The 23,350-nt window shown below is 48.0% G+C and overlaps 1 protein-coding gene across 2 annotated transcripts in view; it reads left to right on the top strand.

The window, feature by feature from the left end:
- Positions 1-4,656: 4,656 nt before the first annotated feature.
- The window catches only part of clk2a (CDC-like kinase 2a), a 40,427-nt gene continuing 21,733 nt past the window's right edge, over positions 4,657-23,350 (top strand). For both annotated transcript variants that reach the window (XM_055631151.1, XM_055631150.1), the window contains exons 1-2: positions 4,657-4,808; positions 14,722-14,879. In XM_055631151.1, the coding sequence (XP_055487126.1) occupies positions 14,722-14,879 (158 nt within the window). In that variant the 5' untranslated portion in view covers positions 4,657-4,808. The remainder of the gene's footprint in view (positions 4,809-14,721; positions 14,880-23,350) is intronic.

The following is a 23,350-nucleotide window of genomic DNA, read 5'->3' as shown; positions in this document are numbered from 1 at the left end:
AGACAGCAAGGGCTAACAAAATTGGGAGAATTCAATGTTCAAATGTGCAGCAGCTTATTTCCTTCGCTCCATAGATGCTGCTGCACCCGCTGAGTTTCTCCAGCATTTTTGTGTGCCTTCGATTTTCCAGCATCTGCACAGTTCCTTCTTAAACCTTCTGAATTCACTGGTCGGGGTAGAACCCTCTCCAAGACGGACGTGAAGCTCGCCGTTTGACCTGATTTTACAAAATGTTAAATAGGTCAGCTCAACATAGATTACAAGCCCTACACCAAACACAGACTAATTAAGAGCAGACGAGGGCATTCGATCCAATTTGAGATTCCAGCTACAAAGACAGATGAGGACAGCAATTCGTTCTTCCCCCGCACAATTAAAGCATGGAATAATCTTCACCCTACCATAGTTACCCAACCAGATGCAACTAAATTTAAAGTAGCTCTTTAACCATATAACAATTACAGCACAGAAACAGGCCATTTCGGCCCTACAAGTCCATGCCGAACAAATTTTTTCCCCCTTAGTCCCACCTGCCTGCACTCATACCATAACCCTCCATTCCTATGCATATGCCTATCCAATTTATTTTTAAATGATACCAATGAACCTGCCTCCACCACTTCCACTGGAAGCTCATTCCACACCGCTACCACTCTCTGAGTAAAGAAGTTCCCCCTCATATTACCCCTAAACTTCTGTCCCTTAATTCTGAAGTCATGTCCTCTTTCTTCCCAAAAAACCTTTCTGGGAAGAGTCACTTCCAGTTTAAATTCCATTTTGGAATATTTTGGAGGACCAAGAAAGAGATTGGCACCCATGATGATGAGGGACATTGGCACCCATGAAACATAGAAAATAGGTGCAGGAGAGGCCATTCGGCCCTTCGAGCCTGCACCGCCATTCAATATGATCATCCAACTCAGTATCCTGTACCTGCCTTCTCTCCATACCCCCTGATCCCTTTAGCCACAAGGGTTACATCTAACTCCCTCTTAAATATAGCCAATGAACTGTGGCCTCAACTACCTTCTGTGGCAGAGAATTCCACAGATTCACCACTCTCTGTGTGAAAAATGATTTTCTCATCTCGGTCCTAAAAGATTTCCCTCTTATCCTTAAACTGTGTGTGGCCCCTTGTTCTGGACTTCCCCAACATCGGGAACAATCTTCCTGCATCTAGCCTGTCCAACCAACTTCAGAATTTTGTAAGTTTCTATAAGATCCCCCCCTCAATCTTCTAATCTTTAAAATTCTAGCGAGTACAAGCTGAGTCTATCCAGTCTTTCTTCATATGAAAGTCCTGCCATCCCAGGAATCAGTCTGGTGAACCTTCTCTGTACTCCCTCTATGGCAAGAATGTCTTTCCTCAGATTAGGAGACCAAAACTGTACGCAATACTCCAGATGTGGTCTCACCAAGACCCTGTACAACTGCAGTAGAACCTCCCTGCTCCTATACTCAAATCCTTGCATTGGCACCCATGATGATGAGGGACATTAGCACCCATGAAGAGACATTGACACCCATGAAGGGAGACATTGACACCCATGAAGGGACATTGACACCCATGAAGGGAGACATTGACACCCATGAAGGGACATTGACACCCATGAAGGGAGACATTGACACCCATGAAGGGACACATTGACACCCATGAAGGGAGACATTGACACCCATGAAGGGAGACATTGACACCCATGAAGGGACATTGACACCCATGAAGGGAGACATTGGCACCCATGAAGGGAGAAGGGAGACATTGACACCCATGAAGGGAGACATTGACACCCATGAAGGGAGACATTGACACCCATGAAGGGACATTGACACCCATGAAGGGACATTGACACCCATGATGGGCACCCATGAAGGGAGACATGGCACCCATGAAGGGGACATTGACACCCATGAAGGAGACATTGACACCCATGAAAGGGAGACATTGACACCCATGAAGGGACATTGACACCCATGAAGGGATATGGGCACCCATGAAGGGAGACATTGGCACCCATGAAGGGGACATTGACACCCATGAAGGGTGACATGGGCACCCATGAAGGGATTGACACCCATGACATTGACACCCATGAAGGGACATTGACACCCATGAAGGGACATTGACACCCATGAAGGGAGACATTGACACCCATGAAGGGAGACATTGACACCCATGAAGGGACATTGACACCCATGAAGGGAGACATTGACACCCATGAAGGGAGACATTGACACCCCTGAAGGGGACATTGACACCCATGAAGAGACATTGACACCCATGAAGGGACATTGACACCCATGAAGAGACATTGACACCCATGAAAGAGACATAGACACCCATGAAGGGACATTGACACCCATGAAGGGACATGGGCACCCATGAAGGGAGACATTGACACCCATGAAGGGAGACATTGACACCCATGAAGGGACATTGGCACCCATGAAGGGAGACATTGACACCCATGAAGGGACATTGACACCCATGAAGGGAGACATTGACACCCATGAAGGGACATTGACACCCATGAAGGGAGACATTGACACCCATGAAGGGAGACATTGACACCCATGAAGGGACATTGACACCCATGAAGGGACATGGGCACCCATGAAGGGAGACATTGACACCCATGAAGGGACATTGGCACCCATGAAGGAGACATTGACACCCATGAAGGGAGACATTGACACCCATGAAGGGACATTGACACCCATGAAGGGAGACATTGACACCCATGAAGGGACATGGGCACCCATGAAGGGACATTGACACCCATGAAGGGAGACATTGACACCCATGAAGGGAGACATTGACACCCATGAAGGGACATTGACACCCATTGACACCCATGAAGGGAGACATTGACACCCATGAAGGGACATTGACACACATGAAGGGACAATTGACACCCATGAAGGGAGACATTGACACCCATGAAGGGAGACATTGGCACCCATGAAGGGAGACATTGACACCCATGAAGGGAGACATTGACACCCATGAAGGGACATTGACACCCATGAAGGGAGACATTGACACCCATGAAGGGAGACATGGACACCCATGAAGGGAGACATTGGCACCCATGAAGGGACATGGGCACCCATGAAGGGAGACATGGGCACCCATGAAGGGACATTGACACCCATGAAGGGACATTGACACCCATGAAGGGAGACATTGACACCCATGAAGGGACATTGACACCCATGAAGGGAGACATTGACGCACGGATGAAGGGAGACATTGACACCCATGAAGGGAGACATTGACACCCATGAAGGGAGACATTGGCACCCATGAAGGGAGACATTGACACCCATGAAGGGAGACATTGGCACCCATGAAGGGAGACATTGACACCCATGAAGGGGGACATTGACACCCATGAAGGGAGACATTGACACCCATGAAGACATTGGCACCCATGAAGGGAGACATTGACACCCATGAAGGGAGACATTGACACCCATGAAGGGACATGGGCACCCATGAAGGGACATGGGCACCCATGAAGGGACATGGGCACCCATGAAGGGAGACATTGACACCCATGAAGGGAGACATTGACACCCATGAAGGGGACATTGACACCCATGAAGGGGGAGGGACATTGACACCCATGAAGGGACATTGACACCCATGAAGGGAGACATTGACACCCATGAAGGGACATTGACACCCATGAAGGGACACCCATGAAGGGACATTGACACCCATGAAGGGAGACATTGACACCCATGAAGGGAGACATTGACACCCATGAAGGGAGACATTGGCACCCATGAAGGGACATTGACACCCATGAAGGGACATTGACACCCATGAAGGCCCCGGAGGCGGGAAATTTGAATCGTCGAGTCCTCAACGGTCACCAGGGGGGAGGGGCGATGTCTGACGGCAGCCATTGGGCGGGTCTCCGAGGTCGATGATGGACGGGACGACCAACCAATCAGGTGCGTTGGTTTGGGCGGGCCCAGTCCGTCAACGGGAGGGGGGGTTGGACGTCTGCTGATGGACAGGAAACCGACCAATCAGACATGGCAAAGGGGGCGGGATATGTTGACGTCTACAGATGGGCGGGTCCAGTCCGTCAACGGGAGGGAGGTCCGATGTCAGCTGATGGACAGGAAGCTGGCCAATCAAACATGGCAAAGGGGGGCGGGACGCGATGACGTCTACAGATGGGCGGGTCTGGTCGCCAATCAGGTGGGAGAGAGTGGGCGGGAGCAGCGTGGTGACGTCACAGAGGGCGTGGTCAGGCTGCCGTTGGTCGCAGCGGCGGCGTCGACGTCGAAGAGGGGCGGGGTACATGTCAGCTGATGGACAGGAAGCCGACCAATCAGACGTGGCAAAGGGGGCGGGAGATTATGACGCGCAGATTGACGGGCCCGACCGCCAATCAGGTGGGAGGGAGTGGGCGGGAGCAGCGTGGTGACGTGACAGAGGGCATGGTCAGGCTGCCGTTGGTCGCAGCGATGGCGTCGAATAGGGGGGGTACATGTCAGCTGATGGGCAGCAAGCCGCCCAATCAGACGTGGCAAAGGGGGCGGGAGATGATGACGCGCTGATTGACGGGCCCGACCGCCAATCAGGTGGGAGGGATCGGGCGGGAGCGTCGCGTCGGCGAGTGGGCGGGAGCAGCGTGGTGGCGTCACAGAGGGCGTGGTCAGACTGCCGTTGGTCACCCAGAGGAGCAGCGGCGGCGGCGACGACGGAGAGAGAGAGAGAGTTTGCCGTCCGGAGGAATTCCGCCATCACGGATTTCTTGTGGGACAAGCACACTGGGCTGGCTGCGAAGGCGGTGAGGGGGAAGCGGCCGGCGGCGCGGTTGTTGCGGGCGGGTTTTGAGGCGCGGGCGAGCGAACTGCGAGCTGCGGACGAGGAGACAAGATGGCGGTGCTGCTGCTGCTGCTGCTGCTGCCAAATGGCGGCCGGGGCCGGGGCCGGGGCGGGGGAATCGGGCCCGTCTACACCCTTTACCCGCCGCCCGCCCTCGCCAAAAAAACCGCGCTCCCCGTCGTTGTTGAGAGAGGAAGGCAAAACCGTGTGTGAAAAAAAACGGGGGGGGGGGGGGGGCGAATCCCAGTGGGGGAGGGGAGGAGGAGGGCGATTGCACATGCGCAGATCGCGCTGCCTGCTGGGAGTTGTAGTCCCCATTTCATCAAAACATAGAAAATAGGTGCCATTCGGCCCTTCGAGCCAGCACCGCCATTCAATATGATCATTCAATTCTGCTCCTGTCATAGAAAATAGGTGGAGAAGTAGAGACCATTCGGCCCTTCGAGCCTGCACCGCCATTCAATATGAAGAAGGGTTTCGGCCCGAAACGTTGCCTATTTCCTTCGCTCCATAGATGCTGCTGCACCCGCTGAGTTTCTCCAGCTTTTCTGTGTAACCCGCCATTCAATATGATCATTCAATTCTGCTCCTATCATAGAAAATAGGTGGAGAAGTAGAGACCATTCGGCCCTTCGAGCCTGCACCACCATTCAATATCATTCGAAGGGCCGAATGGCCTATTCCTGCACCTAATTTCTATGTTTCTATGTTTCTATCATCATTCAATTCTGCTCCTATCATAGAAACATAGAAAATAGGTGCAGGAGTAGGCCATTCGACCCTTCGAGCCAGCACCGCCATTCAATATGATCATTCAATTCTGCTCCTATCATAGAAAATAGGTGGAGAAGTAGAGACCATTCGGCCCTTCGAGCCTGCACCACCATTCAATATGATAATTCAATTCTACTCCCTATCATAGAAAATAGGTGGAGAAGTAGAGACCATTCGGCCCTTCGAGCCTGCACCACCATTCAATATCATCATTCAATATTGCTCCTATCATAGAAACATAGAAAATAGGTGCAGAAGTAGGCCATTCGGCCCTTCGAGCCTGCACCACCATTCAATATCATCATTCAATTCTGCTCCTATCATAGAAACATAGAAAATAGGTGCAGGAGTAGAGGCCATTCGGCCCTTCGAGCCAGCACCGCCATTCAATATGATAATTCAATTCTACTCCTATCATAGAAAATAGGTGGAGAAGTAGAGACCATTCGGCCCTTCGAGCCTGCACCACCATTCAATATGATCATTCAATTCTGCTCCTATCATAGAAACATAGAAAATAGGTGCAGTGGTAGGCCATTCGGCCCTTCACAGCATTCAATATGATAATTCAATTCTGCTCCTATCATAGAAGCATAGAAAATAGGTGCAGAAGTAGAGGCCATTCGGTCCTTCGAGCCTGCACCACCATTCAATATGATCATTCAATTCTGCTCCTATCATAGAAACATAGAACATAGGTGCAGAAGTAGAGGCCATTCGGCCCTTCGAGCTTGCACCGCCATTCAATATGATCATTCAATTCTGCTCCTATCATAGAAAATAGGTGGAGAAGTAGAGACCATTCGGCCCTTCGAGCCTGCACCACCATTCAATATGATAATTCAATTCTGCTCCTATCATAGAAACAGAAAATAGGTGCAGTAGTAGGCCATTCGGCCCTTCATAGCATTCAATATGATAATTCAATTCTGCTCCTATCATAGAAACATAGAAAATAGGTGCAGGAGTAGACCATTCGGCCCTTCGAGCCAGCACCGCTATTCAATATGATCATTCAATTCTGCTCCTATCATAGAAAATAGGTGCCAGGAGTAGGCCATTCGGCCCTTCATAGCATTCAATACGATAATTCAATTCTGCTCCTATCATAGAAGCATAGAAAATAGGTGCAGAAGTAGAGGCCATTCGGTCCTTCGAGCCTGCACCGCCATTCAATATGATCATTCAATTCTGCTCCTATCATAGAAAATAAGTGGAGAAGTAGAGACCATTCGGCCCTTCGAGCCAGCACCGCCATTCAATATGATAATTCAATTCTACTCCTATCATAGAAAATAGGTGGAGAAGTAGAGACCATTCGGCCCTTCGAGCCTGCACCACCATTCAATATCATCATTCAATTCTGCTCCTACCATAGAAACATAGAAAATAGGTGCAGGAGTAGGCCATTCGGCCCTTCATAGCATTCAATATGATAATTCAATTCTGCTCCTATCATAGAAACATAGAAAATAGGTGCAGTAGTAGGCCATTCGGCCCTTCATAGCATTCAATATGATAATTCAATTCTACTCCTATCATAGAAACATAGAAAATAGGTGCAGAAGTAGAGGCCATTCGGTCCTTCGAGCCTGCACCGCCGTTCAATATGATCATTCAATTCTGCTCCTATCATAGAAAATAGGTGGAGAAGTAGAGACCATTCGGCCCTTCGAGCCTGCACCACCATTCAATATGATAATTCAATTCTGCTCCTATCATAGAAACATAGAAAATAGGTGCAGTAGTAGGCCATTCGGCCCTTCATAGCATTCAATATGATAATTCAATTCTGCTCCTATCATAGAAACATAGAAAATAGGTGCAGGAGTAGACCATTCGGCCCTTCGAGCCAGCACCGCTATTCAATATGATCATTCAATTCTGCTCCTATCATAGAAAATAGGTGCCAGGAGTAGGCCATTCGGCCCTTCATAGCATTCAATATGATAATTCAATTCTGCTCCTATCATAGAAGCATAGAAAATAGGTGCAGAAGTAGAGGCCATTCGGCCCTTCGAGCCTGCACCGCCATTCAATATGATCATTCAATTCTGCTCCTATCATAGAAACATAGAAAATAGGTACAGGAGTAGGCCATTCGGCCCTTCGAGCCTGCACCGCCATTCAATACGATCATTCAATTCTGCTCCTATCATAGAAACATAGAAAATAAGAGCAGGAGTAGGCCATTCGGCCCTTCGACCCTCACCGCCATTCAATATGATCATGGCTTAGTTACTCCAGCAATTTGTGCTCGGCGCCTGCAGTTCCTCACATCGCACAGTCCCGGCCGGCGGAGATGAGGAACGACTTCTTCACCCAGAGAGTGGTTAATCTGTGGGATTCTCTGCCACAGAAGGCAGAGGAGGCCGATTCGCTGGATGTTTTCAAGAGAGATTTAGATTTAGCTCTTGGGGCTAATGGAATGAGGGGATATGGGGAGAAAGCAGGAACGGGGTTACTGATTACATAGAAACATAGAAAATAGATGCAGGAGTAGGTCATTCAGCCCTTCGAGCCTGTACCGCCATTCAATATGATCATCCAACTCAGTATCCCATCCCTGCCTTCTCTCCATACCCCCTGATCCCTTTAGCCACGAGGGCCACATCGAACTCCCTCTTAAATATAGCCAATGAACTGTGGCCTCAACTACTGTGGCAGAGAATTCCACAGATTCACCACTCTCTGTGGGGGAAAAAGTGTTTTTCTCATCTCGGTCTTAAAAGATTTCCCCCTTATCCTTAAACTGTGACCCCCTTGTTCTGGACTTCTCCAACATCGGGAACAATCTTCCTGCATCTAGCCTGTCCAACCCCTTACGAATTTTGTAAGTTTCTATAAGATCCCCCCTCAATCTTCTAAATTCTAACGAGTACAAGTCAAGTCCATCCAGTCTTTCTTCATATGAAAGTCCTGCCATCCCAGGAATCAGTCTGGTGAACCTTCTCTTGTACTCCCTCTATGGCATTCGATGTTAGCCCGGATGTTGACAAGAGAATTATAGACATCTGGATGTAGTAGAGTGAAAAACTTTTAAGTGGAGCATCACTCAGCACCCAAGGTTGGAGTAACTCAGTGGTGGGACAAAAGCAGTATCTCTGGAGAGGGGGAATGGGTTGACGTTTCAGGTCGAGACCCTTCTTTGGACCATCAATGAAATGTTTGCATTTCCTTGATCAATGTCTGCTTTGATCTGAAGATAGACACAAAATGCTGGAGTTACTCAGCGGAACAGGCAGCATCCCTGGGGAGAAGGAACAGGTGATGTTTTGTGTAGAGCCTCTGCTTCAGACTGAGTCAAGTCAAGTCACTTTTATTTCTATAGCACATTTAAAAAACAACTCTCGTTCACCAAAGTGCTTTACATTGGTGGAGGTACTAACGTTATACAACAGTGGTTCATTGATTAAGTGCATACATAAATACATACATATAACCCTCCCTCAGAGGACGTCAAGAAAGCAAAGATGAGTTTTAAGTCTTGACTTAAAAGAGTCGATGGAGGGGGCAGTTCTGATGGGAAGAGGGATGCTGTTCCACAGTCTAGGAACTGCAACCGCAAAGGCGCGGTCGCCCCTGAGCTTATGCCTAGACTGCGGGGATGTTCAGTAACCCCAAGTCAACCGATCTGAGGGACCTGGAGGTGGTGTGGTGGGTAAGGAGACGTTTGATGTAGGTGGGGGCAAGACCCAGATGGGGTCTTGGGCCAAAACGTCACCTGTTCCTTCTATCCAATATGCTGTCTGTCCTGAGTTGCTATAGCATTTTGTGTCTATATTTGGTGTAAAACTGCATTTGCAGTTCAATCCTGCATATGTTGACAAGAGTAGGTGGACACAAAATACTGAAAATAGAGATCTCTGGAGACGAATGTGTGATGGAAGAAGGGTCTTTAGAATGGTTGAGGGATAGGTAACATCGAGGCATACAAACAGTAAAATTATTCAGGACCGTGAAACTGATCGGAGATCTAGAGTGGGGGAGGGACGGAGACGGAGGGAAAGTAAGTGTTACTTTAAGCTGGGGAAATCAATCTTCATACTGCTGGGCTGTAAGCTGCCTAAGCGAAATATGAGGTGCTGTTCTTCCAATTTTTGTTGAGAAGAGAGGCGGAGGAAGCTTGTAGCCCCATGTTCCGGAGAGTGTGTGTGTGCTGTTGATGTGTTGACAAGCAGAGCAACCCAGTTTACAGAAGGAAACGTCCACAGTTACGGGAAATCCCAAAATAGAAAAACAAAGTCTTTTAAATGCTCTATTTTGGAGGTGGTGGTTGATTGAGGCAGGCACCATAACAACATTTAAAAGACACTTGGTTACAGGTATTGGAAAGGTTCAGAAGGATGACGGCCAAATGTCATCCAGCTTAGATGAGTGGTCAGCATGGAAGATTGGGCCGAAGGGCCTGTTTCTCTGCTGTGTGGTGGAACATTCAGCAAGGCAGACGGCAGCTGTGGCGAGGTAAAACAAAGGAGAGGGAAGAAGGGTCTTGACACGAAACGTCGCCCATTCCTTCTCTCCAGAGATGCTGCCTGTCCCGTTACTGCCTGACTTACTCCAGCTTTTTGTGTCTATCTTCGGGAAAACAAATAATGTTTGAGGAGGTACAGAAACTGGAGAAAACACAGTGCTGGAGTAAGTCAGTGGGTTAGGGAGCATTTGAAAGGTGGTGTTTTGTGTTGGAACCCTCCTTCAGACTATTTGTGGTGGGGGGAAGGAGGAGGAAGAGGGGAAGGACTAGGCGGGACAGGCAGATGGTTGGACAGATGTTCGGCAAAATAGTTGCCACGTGTTCACTTGGTTCTGTTGATGCAAATGGGGCATCGATGGCACCACTCTCCCCAGGCCCGCAACCTCGGCGTGATCTTTGATTCCACCCTCTCCCTTGAGCCTCACATCCACCATGTCATTAAAACCTCCTTCTTTTACCTCCGCAACATCGCCAAAATCAGACCCTCTCTTACACCTCCCGCTGCTGAAAGACTCATCCATGCCTTCATCGCCTCCCGACTGGACTACTGCAACTCACTTCTCCCTGGCATCAGCTCCACCTACATCAACCGACTCCAACTGGTCCAGAACGCAGCTGCCCGACTCATCACCCACACCAAATCCTGGCATCACATCACTCCAGTCCTCAAACAACTTCACTGGCTTCCCATCTCCCACCGGATCACCTACAAAATCCTGATCCTCACCTACAAAGCCCTCCACCATCTGGCCCCCCCATATCTCACTGACCTCCTCTCCCCCTACCAACCCTCACGGTCCCTCAGATCCACATCAGCCGGTCTCCTCTCCATCCACAAGTCCAACCTCCGCAGTTTTGGGGACAGAGCCTTCTCCAGGGCAGCTCCCAGGCTCTGGAACTCCCTCCCCCAACTGATCCGCAATTCCGTGTCCCTCACCATCTTCCAGTCCCGCCTCAAGACCCATCTCTTCACCTCTGCCTATCCTTAGCCCCACGTCCCCCTCCATTTTCATCTGTGCTTGAATTGCCTCATATTGTGTTTTGAATTGAATTATGTCTTTAATTTGTGTACTAGTCATGTCTCTACTATTTATTTCATTCCGCTTACATGTTTTTCCTCTACTTGCTAAATTTTTGTAATGTGTCCTTGAGACTCTTGAAAGGCGCCCATAAATAAAATTTATTATTATTATTATTATTATTATTATTTGACGTTATTGGAACATGCAGCTGAGAACTAATGTTGATGTGTTGGAGAACTTCCCGTCTCCTTTCACATTAGCCGTGCTTCTCTGATGGCTGGCAGGCAGTACATTACTTCATTGGCACTTCCTTTTGTGGTGAAGATAGTTTGTCTTTGACAATACACATCTTTCACATTGACCTGATTCTGCAATGTTTCCCATCTCCGGAACAGCAACATTAGTTTAGGATGTTATTGGGACTTGCATTCTGTCTGTCTATATCTTGGTATTGAATCTGCTTCTGGGATCTCCTTGGGAGATACTTTAACCCCCCCCCCCCGGTGATGCCTCCTCACCTCTGGACACAAACATCTCTGCATCAAGCCCAATCTTAATTTTGCATGTTTGAATAAGAGTTCTTTCCATTCTTCCGAGGGAATTTAGACAGAATTTTCAACAGTTCCTATTTTCATCATGCCACAACCAGAGAGAACCACAAACGTTATTCCCTTATCTTGTATCTACACACTGCAAATGGCTCAAATGTAATCATGTATTGTCTTTCTGTTTGCTGGAGAGCATGCAACAAAAACTTTTCACTGCACCTCGGCACACGTGACAATAAACATTCCCAGGAATCATTCAGGCAAGCCTTTGCTGAGCTCCCTCCATGACAAGTGTATCTGATAAGTGCAGAGACCAAAACAGTTGTGCTGCTGTTCTGTACTAGTGCGAGACCTTCGGCCCACCGGGTCCGCACCGACCAGCGATTTACTCTTTTGGTTTACATTTATACCAAGCCAAATAAACATAGTCTTTGCATTAGGTGCAGGAGTAGGCCATTCGGCCCTTCGAGCCTGCAACCGCCATTCAATATGATCATGGGTGATCATCCAACTCAGTATCCCGTACCTGCCGTTCTCTCCATACCCCCTGATCCCCTTAGCCACAAGGGCCACATCTAACTCCCTCTTAAATATAGCCAATGAACTGGCCTCAACTACCCTCTGTGGCAGAGAGTTCCAGAGATTCACCACTCTCTGTGTGAAAAAAGTCCTTCTCATCTCGGTTTAAAAGGATATCCCCCTTATCCTTAAGCTGTGACCTCTTGTCCTGGACTTCCCTAACATCGGGAACAATCTTCCTGCATCTAGCCTGTCCAACCCCTTAAGAATTTTGTAAGTTTCTATAAGATCCCCTCTCAATCTTCTAAATTCTAGAGAGTATAAACCAAGTCTATCCAGTCTTTCTTCATAAGACAGTCCTGACATCCTAGGAATCAGTCTGGTGAACCATCTCTGCACTCCCTCTATGGCAATAATGTCCTTCCTCAGATTTGGAGACCAAAACTGTACACAATACTCCAGGTGTGGTCTCACCAAGACCCTGTACAACTGCAGTAGAACCTCCCTGCTCCTATACTCAAATCCTTTTGCAAATCCTATTGCTCCTGCATCCAAAACCTCTTGCTTTAAAAACATAATTTGCCACTTTAATTATTTGCACTTGTAGGCTGCACCCCTTGACCATTGCACAGGATCAGCCAGATTCCAAATCTATTTAACGTTTAGGGGTTAGGAGGGAGAGATAGATCAGCCATGATTGAATGACGAGGTAGACTAAATGGTCTAATTCTACTCCTATTCCATACGGCCATTTAAATAATGCTTTGTGTTCTGGTTTCCTTGTGAAGTGGACATCTTCATGCCGGTCTGTGATATTAGCTCATCTGCCACACGCTTGCCCACTCACTCAACTTGTCCTAAGTCGCCTTGAAGTTTCTCTGCATCACCCTCAAACCCCCACTCGGTTTATTGGTTTAAAAAAAAGATATACGCGCTGGAGTAACTCAGCAGGTAGACAAAAATGTTGGAGAAACTCAGCGGGTGAGGCAGCATCTGTGGAGCGAAGGAATAGGTGACGTTTCGGGTCGAGACCCGGAAGGGTCTCGACCTGAAACGTCACCTATCCCTTTGCTCCACAGATGCTGCCTCACTCGCTGAGTTTCCAGAGGGGTCTCGACCTGAAACGTCACCTATGCCTTCGCTCCATAGATGCTGCCTCACCCGGTGAGTTTCACCAGCATTTTTGTCTACCATCGATTTTCCAGCATCTGCAGTTCCTTCTTAAACAACGGAGTAACTCAAGCAGGTCAGGCAGCATTTCTGTGAAATATGGATAGGTGACATTTAGGTTCGGGACCCTTCAAATGGGATTCAAATGTCGCCTATCCAAAGGGACCTAACCCGAAACATCACCTATTCAGAGATGCTGCCGGACCTGCTGAGTTACTCCAGAACTTTGTGTATTTTTTAAAGAAATAATACATTTGGTTGCCTTCATCCAAATCATGTAAATGTTTTTCAAATGGTTGTGGACTCAACACTGATCCCTGCGTTACCCCACGAGTCACCGCCTGCCACCCGGAAAAGATCCTTTATTTCCTACTATTTCCCCTTCAGCTACTAGTTATCAATTTGTGCCAATGTATTAACCATAAATGGCACCTCAGCATCTTCTGCCCTGGCATTCGTATTGTTCCTGTCGGTTCTGGAAACCACCCAGCCACGGTGAATTGAGCGTCATGGAAATGAAATGAAATGATTCAATTTATTGTCATTGTCAGTGTACAGTACAGAGACAACGAAATGCATTTTTAGCATCTCCCTTGAAAGGGAGACACAGGGCGTCGCGGTGTGCCCGCGCCTGCCGCCGTAACATTCCATTACAGGCAAAGGTGGGTGAAGTGTCTTGCCCAAGGACACAACGACAGTATGCACTCCAAGCGGGATTTGAACCGGCTACCTTCCGGTCGCCAGCCGAACTCTTAGCCCATTGTGCTATCTGTGGACCCTCCCTTTCTTGTAAAGCCACTTGATTATTTATAGAAATTCCTCATTGCAACTTACCAGTAGAGTCAATAGACAATAGGTGCAGGAGTAGGCCATTCGGCCCTTCGAGCCAGCACCGCCATTCAATGTGGTCATGGCTGATCATCCCCAATCAGTTCCTGCCTTCTCCCCATATCCCCTGACTCCGTTATTTTTAAGAGCCCTATCTAGCTCTTTAAGAGCCCTATCTAGTCGTACAGGCCAAAGCAGGCCCTTTGGCCCAAGTTGTGCATGCTGACCAAACATGCCCCATCTAAGCTAGTTCTTAGCCAATTGACCCATATCCCGCTAAACCTTTACTGTCCATGTACCTGTCCAAATGTCTTATTGTCGTAATACACAGGTTGTGGGAAGTACTTTAGACAATAGGTGCAGGAGTCGGCCATTCGGGCCCTCTGAGCCAGCACCGCCATTCAATGTGATCTTGGTTGATTGAAGATTGATCAGGAGGATGTAATTTAGCAGCTTGCTCACTCTCCGTGAGTTGGCCACGATGCGGCTCTGCTCCGCTCTGTTGCCTGAACTACAATGACCCCTCTTTTTTTTTTCCAGATGCCTCGTTTGAGGCGGTACCGCTCATCAGACCGAGAGAGCCGGGAGAGTTACCACGACCGTTACCGGCGAAGCAGGCGGGGTAGGCGGAGGTCACGGTCGAGGAGCAGCGACCGGGACAGGCGGCACAGGAACGAGAGTTACATGAGGTCCAGAAGGTTGGTGCCTTTTCCTGCCTGTTTAAACCTTCAGCTTGAATCACTGCAGTGGAACTAGAATTTGAGTTTAGGAGCAAGGAGGTCCTACTGCAGTTATACAGCGCCCTGGTGAGACCGCACCTGGAGTATTGTGTACAGTGTCCATCCTCATCCTAACTTGAGGATGGACATTCTTGCCATATAGGAAGTGCAGCATAGGTTCACCAGGTTAATTCCCTGGATGGCGGGACAGACATTTTATGAAAGAATGGGTCGACTGGGCTTGCATTCACTGGAATTTAGAAGGATGAGAGGGCATCTTATAGAAACATATAAAATTCTTATAAGATTGGACAGGTTGGATGCAGGAAAAATGTTCCTGATGTTGGGGGAATCCAGAACCAGGGGGTCACAGTTTTAAGAATAAGGGGTAGGCCATTTAAGACTGAGTTGAGAAAAAACTTTTTCACCCAGAGAGTTGTGAATCTGTGGAAGTCTCTGCCACGGCAGGCAGTGGAGGCCAATTCACTGGATGTTTTAAAGAGAGAGTTGGATCTAGCTCTTGGGGCAAAAGGAAGGAGCAGGAACGGGGTACTGATTTTAGATGATCAGCCGTGATCATATTGAATGCCTGACCAAATGGTGCTGGATCAAAGGGCCGAGTGGCCTACTCCTGCACCTATTGTCTATGTTTCTCTGACGAGCTGGCGGATGACCCAGAAAAGTAACTCACTTGGGTTCAATCGATATTATGCCATGGAGAGACCTTTCAGCCCACCAAGTCCTTGCTGACCATCAATACTAGTGCTAACTAGGTTATTCTCCCCACATTTCCGTCAATTACCCCCCAAGAACTTTGCCTCACAGACTGCACAGATAATTACACTACTAAGCTGCACATTTTACCAACACGGAAGAAATCATCTGGTTGTGGGGGGGGGGTTGCATTCAAACTTCAGTCAGAACGCAAAGTGCCAGAGAAACTCGGTGGCTGAGGCAGCACCTCTGGAGGATGTGGATAGGCGACACTTTGGTTCTGGGCCCTTCTTCACACCCAACTGTAAATGTCACCCATCCACGTCATTCAGAGAGAGCCTGTCTGCTCCGCTGAGTTCCACCAGCACTTTCTCTTCTACGCCAGGCTCCAGCATCCGCAGTTTCTTGCATAGAAACATAGAAAATAGGTGCAGGAGTAGGTGCAATTCGGCCCTTCGAGCCTGCACCGCCATTCAATATGATCGTGGCTGATCATCCAACTCAGTATCCTGTACCTGCCTTCTCTCTATACCCCCTGATCCCTTTAGGCACAAGGGCCACATCTAACTCCCTCTTAAATATAGCCTCTGTGGCAGAGAATTCCACAGATTCACTACTCTCTGTGTGGGAAAAAAAAATTCTTATCCCTTAAATATAGCCAATGAACTGGCCTCAACTACCATATGTGGCAGAGAATTCCAGAGATTCACCACTCTCTGTGTGAAAAATGTTCTTCTCATCTCGGTCCTAAAAGACTTCCCCCTTATCCTCAAACTGTGACCCCTTGTTCTGGACTTCCCCAACATCGGGAACAATCTAACTGCATCTTGCATCTTCACACAGACAGCACTAGATGTCAGGGTTGAACCAAAAATGCGAAGTACGTCACCAAAAGATTTTTAGGTGCAGTGGGTCATGGCTCGGGATCTCTCGTTAATGGTGTCTCGTTTGGATTGCCGATCTCCATCCTGGTCAGCTGCTGGGTTGCCTGGTAGTCCTTTTGACCTGCTGCGGCAGGCGCTGGCTGCTTTGGACTTGATTTAGCTTTGAAGCCCGTGAACCCTGGCCAGGGTGGACCGTCACTGCATGCCCATATCCCATCTCGGAGTAGCCAAGCATGGTCGGACAGTGTGTGCCTCTCCACAGAGCCTCAGTCGGTGACTGAGCCAGTTGTGCCAGCACATACCCACCGACCAAGATCACCTCCAGTTTAGATTCCATTTGGAATATTTTGTGGAGAACCAAGAACCAAGAAGAGATGGGCAGGGATCTATGAAATGTGTAACTTGGCCGCCCAAGTTAACATATGAGTCACCAGTCAGTCACTTGCCTTCAGGCAAGTAGTTACCGGTTAGACCTGTCTGTTGCTTTTTTAGTAAATGAGTGCACAACATTGTCAAACCGATTTGAAACTAGAAACAATCGACTGCCCACAGGCAGTTTGCATGCATGACCCGATCCTAATGCTGCGTGGGACTTAATACTGCGTTGAGTCCGTGGAGATCACTCCCCATGGGTCAGTACATTCACCTGTCATGCCTATTCGCTGCATTGAATTGGCCGAGGCAGGGAGAAGAGGCAGGCAGGATACAGTGGTGCAGATGCTCGAGTAGTTGCCTCGTAGCTCCAGAGACCTGGGTTCGATGCTGTCTGTGTGGAGTTTGCACGTTTAGTTTAGCGATACAGCGCGGAAACAGGCCCTTCGGCCCACCGAGTCAGCACGGCCAGCGACCCGTGCACATTTGCAATACCCTACGCACACTAGGGACAATATACAACAGGTGCAGGAGTAGGCCATTCAGCCCTTCAAGCCAGCACCACCATTCACTGTGATCATGGCTGATCATCCACATTCAGTACCCCGTTCCTTTGCCTTCTCACCATATCCCCCGACTCCGCAGTCTTTAAGAGCTCTATCTAAATTTTACATTTACACCAAGCCAATTAACCTGCAAACCTGTGCGTCTTTGGAGCGTGGGAGGAAACCGAAGATCTCGGAGAAATCCCAAGCAGGTCACGGGGAGAACGTACAAACTCCATACAGACAACACCTGTAATCAGGATCAAACCCGGATCTCTGGCGCAGTAAGGCAGCAACTCTACCCGCTACACCATCGTGTTCTGGTGGGTTTCCTCCGGGTAAGCTTTCCAAATGTAGTTGCTTCCCAACCAGGCCGGCTGCTGCACTGGCCTTTGCTGCTGTGGTTATTTTAAATCATTGAAAAAGCAATGTTTCAACTATTGATTAATTTAAGGTAGATAAAAATCCTGGAGGAACTCAGCGGGTGAGGCAGCATCTGTGGAGCGAAGGAATAGGTGATGTTTCGTGTCGACCCTTCTTTAGACTTGATTAATTTATTAGTTTAGAGATCAAATGATTAATTTAGAGATGGTCCAACAATGAACATTTTCACCAAGAGAGTGGTTGGAATCTGAAATGTACTTCTGTAGTGGGTGGTGGAGGCACAGATTCTCACAACATTTAAATATCTCAACAAGCACTTTCCCATTGATCGATCTGAAGATGAAGCATGGAAACAGGCCCTTCAGCCCAACGAGTCCATGCCGACCATCAATCGCCCGTTTACATTAGTTCTTTGTTATTCCACTTTCTCATCCACTCCCTGCACACAAGGGGGAGTTTACAGATTAACCTACAAAACCCACACAATTCTGGGATGTGGGAGGAAACCCCACAGGGAGCACGTACAGATTCTGTTTCTATGCTATATAACTCTCACTATAATATGCAGTGATCTCTAGCCGAGGAAAATCAATGGATGTTGGAAATCTGAAATCAAGTAAGACCACATTTGGAGTATTGCGTACAGTTTTGGTCTCCTAATTTGAGGAAGGACATCCTTGTGATTGAGGCAGTGCAGCGTAGGTTCACCAGATTGATCCCTGGGATGGCGGGACTGTCATATGAGGTAAGATTGAAAAGACTAGGCTTGTATTCACTGGAGTTTAGAAGGATGAGGGGGGGGGGGGGTCTTATAGAAACATAAAATTATAAAAGGACTGGACAAGCTAGATGCAGGAAAAATGTTCCCAATGTTGGGCGAGTCCAGAACCAGGGGCCACAGTCTTAGAATAAAGGGGAGGCCATTTAGGACTGAGGCGAGAAAAAAACGTTTTCACCCAAAGAGTTGTGAATTTGTGGAATTCCCTGCCACAGAGGGCAGTGGAGGCCAAATCACTGGATGGATTTAAGAGAGAGTTAGATAAGAGCTCTAGGGGCTAGTGGAATCCAGGGATATGGGGAGAAGGCAGGCACGGGTTATTGATTGGGGACGATCAGCCGTGATCACAATGAATGGCGATGCTGGCTCGAAGGGCCGAATGGCCTCCTCCTGCACCTATTTTCTATGTAAATGGAAAATGCTAATAACTCTGGAGGTCAAACAGCATTCGTGGAGAGGAACGGGCCTGAAATGGTAATTGTGTTTCTCCTTCCACAAATCTCCAGAGTTCGCAGCATTTTCTGTTTGGAATCCTAATACAGTCCTTATTCCGTGGGCTGGCTGTGTCTGTACATTGATTGCTGATATTTTTTATTCCCCTTATTCATAACTTTAAGTGCATATAATCTGATTTTCTTTTGCGTGCCAATGCTTTTATGGAAACAAACATATGTCCCTGAAAGTTAGAGCTCACAACTATAACGCTGGTCTATTTGTCCTTTGAATAATCCTCCTGTCTTCTTCCTAGTCACACAGCACGAAAACAGACCCTTTGGCCCAATTTGCTCATGACTACCAAGACGCCCCTTCGACACTAGTCCCACCTGCCTGCATTTGGCCCATGTCCCTCTAAACCTATCCATGTACCTGTCCAAAGGCTGCCCACCTCAACTCTTTCTCTGTGTTGCCCCTCGGGTTGCAATTTCCCCTTAAACCTTTATACATTGGTTCTTGATTTACCTACTCTGGGTGAAAGACTCTGCATCTATTCCCCTAATGATCCAACGCGTCTCTATAAGATCACTCCACATCCTCCTGCGCTCCAATGCTAACCAGCCTCTCCATATAGATCAGGCCCTCATGACCTGGCAACATCCTTGTAAATCCTCCCCCCACTCTTTCCAGCTTAACAACTAGCAGGTTGACAAAACACAGTGCTCCAAATGTACACAAAAAAAAGCTGGAGAAACTCAGCGGATGCTGCAGCATCTATGGAGCGAAGGAAATAGGCAACGTTTCGGCCCGAAACGTTGCCTATTTCCTTCGCTCCATAGATGCTGCTGCACCCGCTGAGTTTCTCCAGCTTTTTTGTGTACCTTTCTTTTTTCCAGCATCTGCAGCTCCTTCTTAAACACAGTGCTCCAAATGTTTTAAGAAGGAACTGCAGATGCTGGAAAATTGAAGGTAGACAAAAATGCTGGAGGAACTCAGCGGGTTGAGGCAGCATCTATGGAACGAAGGAAATAGGCAACGTTTTGGATCGAAATTCCACAGATTCACCACTTTCTGTGTGAAAAATGTTTTTCTCATCTCGGTCCTAAAAGACTTCCCCCTTATCCTTAAACTGTGACCCCTTGTTCCGGACTTCCATCCACCTTTCAATGCCCAACCGATCAAGATCCTGCTGCCATTTTCGCCATCCACCATACCACCCACTCAAGCGTCCTCTGCGTACTTACTAATCATGCCTTCTCATCCAAGTCGTTGTTATAAACACAAACGGCAGTGGGGCCCAGCACTGATCCCCGAGGCATACCACTAGTCACAAGCCTCCAGTCAGAAAAACAACTTTCCACCATCACCCTCTGCTTCCTTCGATTGAAGCCAATTCTCTTTCCAGTCGGTTAACTCTCTCTAGATCCCATGCGATCTAACCTTCCAGAGCAGCCTAACATGTGGAAACCTTATGGAATGCCTTTCTAAAGCACCTATAGACAACGTCTACAACTTTGCCCTCTGACTGTTTTTGGTTACTTTATTTAGGTATGTTACAAAACCTACCTGAATCGTCATTGGGAATCTGCCCTCAGCCATGTCCGCGATTTTGGCGCTGTTTGGAGGGGGCGGGTTTAAAACGCGATTTTTACTAGGCTGTACTAATCGCACATGTTCAGCCTAGTAAATCATTAACGAAAAATCGCTGCAAGACCCGGTCGCAAAAGGTATTATTAGTTTTATAGGCCTCGATAATATAGTTCTAATAGTTTTAAAATTACTGTCTCATTCCACAACCTCTCGCAGCCCCAGGGTTTTATAAAGCAAACAATTAAAGGTATGTACCTTATTTTTACATTAAATGGGGCATATATATAACCCTGAATATAAAGTTATCTATAGCGAGTAGTTCATTTTGGGCTTTTTATATCCCGCAGTATTTTTCTCGGCATTTGAGGCACTAATCCAGCGCTATGTCAACGTTCTAAACCAGCGCGTTCCACATGAACCCACTAGAAAGCCGATTTAAATGGGCATTTATTTACAGCAATTGAACACTAAATTCCTTCCATTTGGCCTATAAATTAATGTAAATTAGATATAAAAATCATGTTATATTGTGAATTATTTGTGAATAATCTTTGGACACTTAGGCTATTTAAAAATGTTAATCTTTCCTTAAGAAATGGGCGTTTGACTATCCAAGATCACAGCTTTTTTGTAATGTCCATTGAAAATCAATAGGGAACAAGATGCTAATTTCCGAGTATGAAAATGGTCATAACTTTTTTAATACTTGAGATATGAAAGTGAATTTGGTGTCAAATTAAACTTATTGTTATGCTTTATCTGATGGGATAAATTGCAGACTTGATTTTTTAAATCTCAAAATTTTGTAACATTGCTACTTTATTAAAAAACACAATGATTTCATGTACTAGAGGTCAGGACAACCTGTGTTTCATATCGTTAAAGAGGGAACTGCAGATGCTGGAGAATCGAAGGTTACACAGAAAAGCTGGAGAAACTCAGCGGGTGCAGCAGCATCTTCTAACCGACATACACTATAAACCCACTGACTCCCATGGCTATCTGGACTACACTTCTTCCCACCCTGCTTCCTGTAAGGACTCCATCCCCTACTCCCAATTCCTCCGTCTACGCCGTATCTGCTCCACGGATGAGGCGTTCCACACCAGGACATCTGAAATGTCCTCACTATTCAGGGAACGGGGGTTCCCCTCCTCCACCATAAATGAGGCTCGCACCAGGGTCTCTTCCATACCCCGCAACACTGCTCTCTCTCCCCATCCCCGCACTCGCAACAAGGGCCGAGTCCCCCTAGTCCTCACCTTTCACCCCACCAGCCATCACATACAAAAAATAATCCTCCGTCAGTTTCGCCACCTCCAACGTGACCCCACTACTGGCCACATCTTCCCATCTCCCCCCATATCTGCCTTCCGCAAAGACCGCTCCCTCCATAACTCCCTTGTCAATTCTTCCCTTCCCTCTCGGTCCACCCCCTCCCCGGGCACTTTCCCTTGCGGCCGCAGCAGATGCAACACTTGTCCCTTTACCTCCCCCCTCAACTCCTTTCAGGGACCCAAGCAATCGTTCCAGGTGCGACAGAGGTTTACCTGCATCTCTTCCAACCTCATCTATTGCGTCCGCTGCTCTAGATGTCAGCAGATCTATATCGGTGAGCCCAAGCGGAGGTTGGGCGATCGTTTCGCCGAACACCTCCGCTCGGTCCGCAATAACCTAGCTGACCTCCCGGTGGCTCAGCACTTCAACTCCCCCTCCCACTCCGTCTCCGACCTCTCTGTCCTGGGTCTCCTCCATGGCCACAGCGAGCAGCACCGGAAATTGGAGGAACAGCACCTCATATTCCGTTTGGGGAGTCTGCACCCCGGGGGCATGAACATCGACTTCTCCCAATTCTGTTAGTCCTTGCTGTCTCCTCCCCTTCCTCAGCTCCCCTGCTGTCTCCTCCCACCCTCCAGCCTTCCGGCTACTCCTCCTTTTCCCTTTCTTGTCCCCACCCACCCCCACCCCTGATCAGTCTGAAGAAGGGTTTCGGCCCGAAACGTTGCCTATTTCCTTCGCTCCATAGATGCTGCTGCACCCGCTGAGTTTCTCCAGCGTTTTTTCTGTGTAACCTGTGTTTCATATCCCTGGGTAATGAGACAAGGGGGGGGTAGGGGGTGGGATACAAATAACCACAGCAGCCCCCCGACACCCCACAATTATGCGCATGCAGCCTTGTCAAGGCCCAGCTTTACCCCAAACACCTACAATCCAAAGGTACACAAAAAAGCTGGAGAAACTCAGCGGGTGCAGCAGCATCTATGGAGCGAAGGAAAAAAGGCAACGTTTCGAGCCGAAACCCTTCTTCAGAAGAAGATACTGTGTCTGAAGAAAGGTTTTGGCCCGAAACGTGGCCTTTTTCAAGTCTGAAAAAGGGTTTCGGCCCGAAACGTTGCCTTTTTCCTTCGAATAGATGCTGCTGCACCCGCTGAGTTTCTCCAGCTTTTTTGTGTACCTTCGACTTTCCAGCATCTGCACAGTTCCTTCTTAAACACCTACAATCCAAAAGTGGCCGCAGTTCAGCACAGTAGCTCAACGGTTGAGTTGCTGCCCTACAGCGCAAGGGACCCAGGTTTGATACTGACTGCAGCTGTTGTCTATGCAGAGTCTGTACGTTCTCCCTGTGACCGTGTGGGTTTTCTCCGGGTGCTCCGGTTTCCTCCCGCACTCCACAAAGATGTGCGGACCTGCCGGTTAATTGGCTTTGGTAAATTGCTCCTTGTGCGTAGGACGTTAAAACTGGGATAG

Source organism: Leucoraja erinacea, unplaced genomic scaffold, assembly GCF_028641065.1.
Source record: "Leucoraja erinacea ecotype New England unplaced genomic scaffold, Leri_hhj_1 Leri_663S, whole genome shotgun sequence".
Taxonomy (NCBI): domain Eukaryota; kingdom Metazoa; phylum Chordata; class Chondrichthyes; order Rajiformes; family Rajidae; genus Leucoraja; species Leucoraja erinaceus.
The sequence above is the reverse complement of the archived record's forward strand: the minus strand, read 5'-3'. Positions and strand labels throughout refer to the sequence as shown.